General features: G+C 47.3%; 1 protein-coding gene across 2 annotated transcripts in view; it reads right to left on the bottom strand.

The window, feature by feature from the left end:
* Nucleotides 1–373: 373 nt before the first annotated feature.
* LOC122552434 (uncharacterized) overlaps nucleotides 374–7,823 on the bottom strand; it is a 38,617-nt gene continuing 31,167 nt past the window's right edge. For both annotated transcript variants that reach the window (XM_087983133.1, XM_043695164.2), the window contains one exon: nucleotides 374–1,120. In XM_087983133.1, coding sequence (XP_087839259.1) covers nucleotides 994–1,120 — 127 coding nt within the window. In that variant the 3' untranslated portion in view covers nucleotides 374–993. The remainder of the gene's footprint in view (nucleotides 1,121–7,823) is intronic.

Raw genomic sequence — 7,823 nt, 5'->3', positions numbered from 1 at the left:
TTTCTTTTGCTTGTCACAGAACAATCTAAAATCAATGAAATTCATTAATGCTGCACAAAAAAATATTTTCTCTACAGCCAGTCCTCAAAAATGGTTTTGAAAGAAATCACCATGGCTCCAGAAGGAGTTACAAGTTAATTATCAACTTCTGACATACAAAAACCCACTGGTTACTCATTTGAAAACTACATTGCAAACTTATAACATCAATGATGCTTGTTTGAGGAACCTGTGGAACCATGAGCTGAATGAACACCTTCTGTGCTTCTGTGATATACTGTATATAAATTACATAGATTACATCACTCAACACATGACAGACCATGAGACTGAGCCATGCAGTCCATAATAAATAAGATTACCAGACAACGGTTTAAGACAACAAGAAATTTATGTCATGAAAGTACTGGAAGATCATCTTACATTTATGGACACATCTGCTGGTGGCCCAGCAGCAAGTGGTCTCCCGAATACCATGAGAAGCTCACCCACTGAAGACACAGAATAACTGAGAATCTTGTTGTAGGATGATACAGAGACAGCTGCAAATTCCACAAACAGAGAGAGGTGGGGAATGAGGTGGAAGGGAAAATTGGGGATTAAAGAGGAAAGTGAGGAATAAATGGCAGTTGGGAGTCAAGGGAAAGGTGGGGATAAAAAACATGGTGGGATCGAAAAAGGAGTTCAGTGTCAAGGGGAAGTCGGTAATTAAAGGTGACTTTGGATGTCAAGGGGAAGTCGGTAATTAAAGGTGACTTTGGAGTAGAGGAACATCCAGGGAAGTGGAATGAAGTTAAGTGTGATGGGGGGTGGTGGGGGGTTACGTTTGCAGGGGGTGGTGAAATAGAGATAGCGATAAAGGTGAAGGAGAAAGTGGAAGGGAACAGAGAGATGCAGTGACAATGGAGGTTGGGGAGGTGGGAGATGGAGAGATGTGGGGTAGACTAATTGATGAATTGACTTGGGTGAATCCAGGGCCATGGAAGCAGAACATTACACTGATTTTTCACAGATTGAGCGATGTCTAGAATTGCACGGCCAATCGTGCCATTTCCCTTCAGAAGACATTGTGGCACAATTTTCTTCTCTGTTACCATTGGGCTGGCCACTACTCCAAAACCTGAATGTGGAAAGAGAATAGGGCAGAATGAGTGGACTGTTGCATTTAATATGTTGCATGTTAAATGAAGTGCAAGGACCTTCTCTATTGTACCCACTGCCACAAAAGTTTGTACTGTCAACTGATTGTTACATATTTAACACAGTCACACTTTGGAACAGTACAGTAATGACTCAGTACATATGGAGAATGATCTGTGTGACCAGCTCATATAAACATTAATTAATAAATTGCTGCCATGCTGTGGTTCTGTTCGCCGAGCTGGAAGTTTTTGTTGCAAATGTTTTGTCCCCTGTCTAGGTGACATCCTCAGTGCTTGGGAGCCTCCTGTGAAGCGCTTCTGTGGTGTTTCCTTCGGCATTTATAGTGGCCTGTCCCTGCCGCTTCCGGTTGTCAGTTTCAGCTGTCCACTGTAGTGACCGGTATATTGGGTCCAGGTCTATGTGTTTGTTGATGGAGTTTGTGGATGAGTGCCATGCTTCTCGGAATTCCCTGGCTGTTCTTTGTTTCACTTGCCCTATAATGGTAGTGTTGTCCCAGTCGAATTCATGTTGCTTGTCGTCTGCGTGTGTGGCTACTAAGGATAGCTGGTCGTGTCGTTTCGTGGCTAGTTGATGTTCGTGGATGCAGATCGTTAGCTGTCTTCCTGTTTGTCCTATATAGTGTTTTGCGCAGTCCTTGCATGGGATTTTGGGCTTATGCCCGAAACGTCGATTCTCCTGTTCCCTGGATGCTGCCTGACCTGCTGCGCTTTTCCAGCAACACATTTCCAGCTCTGAGCCTTCTGGTTCTCTTACAAACCCGGCTGACTCCTGATCAGAGTCAGCATGGATTTCCGAAGGGGAAATCATGCTTGAATAACCTTCTGGAAATATTTGAGAATGTAACTATGAAGATGGACAAGGGAGAGCCAGTGGATGTAGTGTATCTGGACTTTCAGAAAGCCTTTGATAAGGTCCCACCTAGGAGATCTGTGAACAGGGCACATGGTATTGGTGGCAAGGTACTGATTTGGATTGAAAATTAGCTGACTGACAGGAAACAAAGAATAGTGATAAATGGGTCCCTTTTGGAAGTGCAGGCAGTGACCAGCGAGGTACCACAAGGTTCGGTGCTAGGCCCACAGCTGTTTACAATATGCATTAATGATACAGGTGAAGGCATTAAAAGTAATATTAGCAAATTTGCTGATGACACAAAGCTAGGTGGCAGGATGAAATGTGAGAAGGATGTTATAAGAAGACGGAGTGACTTGGACAGACGAGGTGAGTGGACGGATGCATGGCAGATGCAGTTTAATGTGGATAATGTGTGGTTATCCACTTTGGTGGCAAGAACAGGAAGGCAGATTACTATCTAAATGGAGTTCAATTAGATTAAGGGGAAGTACAATGAGATTTAGGTGTTCTTGTACATCAGTCAATGAAAGCAAGCATGCAGGTACAACAGGTAGCGAAGAAAGCTAATGGCATGCTGGCCTTCATAACACGAGGAATTGAGTATAGAAGCAAAGAGGTCCTTCTGCAGCTGTACAGGGCCCTGGTGAGACTACACCTGGAATATTGTGCGCAGGTTTGGTTTCCAAATTTGAGGAAGGACATTCTGGTTATTGAGGGAGTGTAGCATGGGTTCACGAGGTCAAATCCTGGAATGGTGGGACTATCATATATTGAAAGATCGGAGCGACTGGGCTTGCATGTGCTTGAGTTTAGAAGGATGAGAGAGGATCTGATTGAGACATATAAAATTATTAATGGATTGGACACTCTGGAGGCAGGAAGCATGTTTCCGCTGGTGGGTGGGTCCAGAACCAAAGGCCACAGTTTAAAAATAAGGGGTAGGCTAAAGAGAATAAAGTTGAGGCCAGAGAGTAGTGGATATATGGAATGCTCTGCCCCAGAGGGCAAGGGTTCCTTGTTCAATTCCACGGGTGACTGTCTGTGTGGAGTTTGCACATTCTCCCCGTGTCTGTGTGGGTTTCCTCCGGCTGCTCCGGTTTCCTCCCACAGTGCAAAGATGTGCGGGTCGGGTCGATTGGCCATGCTAAATTGCCCATAGGGTTACATGCATTAGTCGGGGGAAATGGGTCTGGGTGGATTACTCTTCAGAGTGTTGGTGTGGACTTGTTGGGCTGAAGGGCTTGTTTCCACACTGTAGGGTATCTAATCTAATCTAAAACTCTAAAATAATATTCGCACTACACAAATGCCAGACAATGACCATCACTAATAAGAAAAAAAACTAACCACCTCCCTTCGACCTTCAATGGCGTTACCACCACTGAATACCCCACGGTCAACATTCTTCGGGTTATCATTGACCAGAAACTCAACTGGACTCACCATATACACACAGTGGCTACAAGTGCAGGTCAGAGGCCAGGACTACTGTGGAGAGTAACTCACCTCCTGACACCCCAAAGTCTATCCACTATCCACTAGCTACAAGGCACAAGTCAGGAGTGTGATGGAATACTCCCCACTTGCCTTGATGAGTGCAGCTCCAACAATATGCAAAAAGTTTGACACCATCCAGGACAAAGCAGCCCCCGCTTGATTGGCACCACATCTACAAACATTCAATCCCTCCACCACTGGTGGTCAGGAGGAGCAGTGGTGTGTACTATCTACAAGATGCACTGTAGAAATTCATCAAAGACCTTTCAAACCCACAACTACTTCCACCTAGAAGGATAAGGGCAGCAGGTACTTGGGAACACCACCACCTGCAAGTTCCCTTCCACGCCAGCCACCACCCTGACTTGGAAATATATCGCCGATCCTTCACAGTCGTTTGGTCAAAATCCTGGAATTCCTTCCCTGTCGGCATTGTGGGCCAACCCACAGCACGTGGACTGCAGCTCACCACCACTTTCTAGGGCTGAGCTATCAATGTTGGCTAGCCAGTCACGCTCAAGTCCCACAAAGGAATGAAAAAAATAGGAAAGTAGGCAATGACCTAATGGTATTAACGCTGGACTGTTAATCCCAAGATCCAGATAATGTTCTGGGGAATGGGGTTCAAATCCTGCTATGGCAGATGGATTCAATAAATATCTGGAATTAAGAGTCTAATAATGACCATAAATTAATCTTTGATTGTTGGAAAATCCCATCTATTTCACTAATGCCCTTTAGGAAAGGAAACTGCTAACCTTACCTGGTCTGGCTGACATGTGACTCCAGCCCCACAGCAATGTGATTGACTCTTATCTGCCCTCTGGGCAATTAGGGTTGGGCAGTAATGCTGCCGAGCCAGTGTCGCCCTCATCCCATGAATCAATAAAAACTAAGTACTGTGATCGTGTGCAAAATAACTCCCCAACCCTTTGCACAGAGTTTGGAATGTCGTTTCCACGGGTTTCTCTACTTACATCAGACTTCCTTGAATTGTGACGTCTTACTCTCAATTTTGCTCAGGAAATCTGGTACCACTGAGTCTTCAGCCTCATCCTTCGCCTTTAAGTGCATGTCAAAACATTTGGTGGACAGATCCAACTTCCTATCTCTTCATCAAACAGTGCCATCACTCCTAACTGGCCCGACATTTTGTTTTCCTGCTACTGGGGTCTCGTCTCTGTTTGCAGCCAGAGTCACCTCGGTGAATGTACTCTGTCCCGGCTGCTCTCTCACCGACTGCGTTAGTGTATCATTCTTCAGTGGGTGTCACATGTAGCCTGAGTCCTCTCATGATCACCACTCTCAGCCCACTCCCAGGTGAGTAACTATTCTTCCCTGGCATTGACCGTAGTCACTTCACTTGATGTTATCTCCATAATCCCACACTGTTTACGGAATCTGGGTGATGTCCTTCCTTACGACAAAGAAAATTCGTTATCCCCCATCAGTTTTCAAGCCTCCAGCCTTCTTGTTGCTGGGCTCCCCTTACACTTCAGGCCCACTGACCAATCAGAAGAATGCAAATAAACACAAGCTGCCTGTTATAGAATATCTATTCTTTGAAAAGGTCCTACATAGGAGAATGATTGAGAAGGTTAAAGCACATGGATTTGTGGGAAACATGGTGAAATGGATCAGAAACCTGCTTAGTAATAGGATACAAAGGGTAATGGTAGAAGGCTGATGTTTGGAGACTGGTGTCTGGTGGTTTACTACAAAGGTCAGTACTGGGATCCTAACTGTTTGTTATATATACATCAATGATACAAATAGAAATGTGGCGGGAATGTTAAACAAATTTGCAGATGACACCAAGATTGGTAAATTGGTAGAGCAAAGAAGATGAATGTAGGTCACATGCAGATATAGATGAGTTGGTCAGATGGGCAAACCAGTGGTATTTAACCTTAATAAGAATGAGGTGATGCAGTTTGTAAGAAGAAATAAGATGAGGGTGTATTTGATGAATGGCAGGACACTGGGTAGCTTAGAAGAACAGAGAGATCTTGGGGTATTTATTCATAGATCCATGAAATTGGCAGAGCATGTGAATAGGATAGTTAAGACGGCATAAGGAACAGTTGTTTTCATTACATGTTGTAAAGATTATAAGGGCAAGGAGGCAATGTTGGAGTTATACAGAGCATTGGTCAGACCACAGCTGGAGTACTGTGTGCAGGTCTGGTCACCTCACAAGAGGAAAGATGTGGTAGCACTAGAGCAGGTATAGAGGAGGTTAAAAACAAGGAGTGCAGATGCTGGAAACCAGATTAGTGGTGCTGGAAAAGCACTGCAGTTCAGGCAGCATCTGAGGAGCAGTAAAATCGATGTTTCGGGCAAAAGCCCTTCATCAGGAATACAGGCAGAGTGCCTGAAGGGTGGAGAGATAAATGAGAGGAGGGTGGGGGTGGGGAGAAAGTAGCAGAGAGTACAATAGGTGAGTGGGGGTGGGGATCAAGGTGATAGGTCAGGGAGGAGGGTGGGAGAAGGTAGCAAAGAGTACAATGTGTGGATGGGGGTGGGATGAAGGTGATAGGTCAAAAAGGAGGGTGGAGTGGATAGGTGGAAAAGAAGATAGGCAGGTAGGACAAGTCATGGGGATAGTGCTGAGCTGGAAGTTTGGAACTGAGGTGAGGTGGGGGAAGGGGAAATGAGGAAGCTGATGAAGTGCACATTGATGCCCTGGGGTTGAAGTGTTCTGAGGCAGAAGATGAGGTGGTCTTCCTCCAGACGTCAGATGGTGGGGGAGCGGCGGCGAAGGAGGCCCAGGACTTCCATGTCCTTTGCAGAGTGGGAGGGGGAGTTGAAATATTGGGCCACAGGGCGGTGTGGTTGATTGGTGCGGTTGTCCCAGAGATATTCCCTAAAGTGCTCTGCTAGGAGGCACCCAGTCTCCCCAATGTAGAGGAGACCGCATCGGGAGCAACGGATACAATAAATTATATTGGTGGATGTGCAGGTGAAACTTTGATGAATGTGGAAGGTTCCTTTAGGGCCTTGGATGGAGGTGAGGGAGGAGGTGTTGGTGCAGGTTTTGCAATTCCTGCGGTGTCAGGGGAAGGTGCCAGGACGGGAGGGTGGGTTGTTGGGGGGCATGGACCTGACCAGGTAGTCATGGAGGGAACGGTCTTTGCAGAAGGCGGAAAGGGGTGGGGAGGGAAATATATTCCTGGTGATGGGGTCCGTTTGGAGGTGGTGGAAATGTCGGCGGATGACTTGGTTTATGCGAAGGTTGGTAGGGTGGAAGGTGAGCACCAAGGGGTTGTGTCCTTGTTACGTTTGGAGGGGTGGGGCCGGAGGGCGGAAGTGCGGGATGTGGACGAGATGCGTTGGAGGGCATCTCGTGGGAAGGGAAATTGTGGTCTCTAAAGAATGAGGCCATCTCGTGTGTTCTGTGGTGGAACTGGTTATTCTTGGAACCGATATGGTGGAGGTGGAGGAATTGGGAATACGGGATGGCATTTTTGCAAGAGGTAGGGTGGGAAGAGGTGTAACAAACCCACCGACTCCCACAGCTACCTGGATTACACCTCTTCCCACCCTAACTCCTGCAAAAATGCCATCCCGTATTCCCAATTCCTCCGCCTCCGCCGGAGGTGGCACGGTGGGCGGCACGGTGGCACAGTGGTTAGCACTGCTGCCTCACAGCGCCAGAGACCTGGGTTCAATTCCCACCTCAGGCGACTGACTGTGTGGAGTTTGCACGTTCTCCCCGTGTCTGCGTGGGTTTCCTCCGGGTGCTCCGGTTTCCTCCCACAGTCCAAAGATGTGCAGGGCCAGGTGAATTGGCCATGCTAAATTGCCCGTAGTGTTAGGTAAGGGGTAAATGTAGGGGTATGGGTGGGTTTCGCTTCGGCGGGCCGGTGTGGACTTGTTGGGCCGAAGGGCCTGTTTCCACACTGTAATCTAATTTAATCTAATCTAATCTAATCTGATCTGCTCCCAGGAGAACCAGTTCCACCACAGAACACACCAGATGGCCTCCTTCTTTAGAGACCGCAATTTCCTTTCCCACGTGGTTAAAGATGCCCTCCAATGCATCTCGTCCACATCCTGCACCTCCGCCCTCAGACCCCACCCCTCCAACCGTAACAAGGACAGAACCCCCCTGGTGCTCAACTTCCACCCTACCAACCTTCGCATAAACCAAATCATCCGACGACATTTCTGCCACCTCCAAATGGACCCCACCACCAGGAATATATTTCGCTCCCCACCCCTTTACGCCTTCCGCCCTCTGTATCTATCTGGTCGGGTCCACGCCCCCCTACAACCCACCCTCGCATCCTGGCGCCTTCCCCTGC

The sequence above is a fragment of the Chiloscyllium plagiosum genome, unplaced genomic scaffold (genome assembly GCF_037043375.1).
Source record: "Chiloscyllium plagiosum isolate Xiang-an unplaced genomic scaffold, Cpla_swu_hap1 HiC_scaffold_45, whole genome shotgun sequence".
Classification (NCBI taxonomy): Eukaryota; Metazoa; Chordata; class Chondrichthyes; order Orectolobiformes; family Hemiscylliidae; genus Chiloscyllium; species Chiloscyllium plagiosum.
This window is presented reverse-complemented; position numbering and strand designations above follow the sequence as displayed.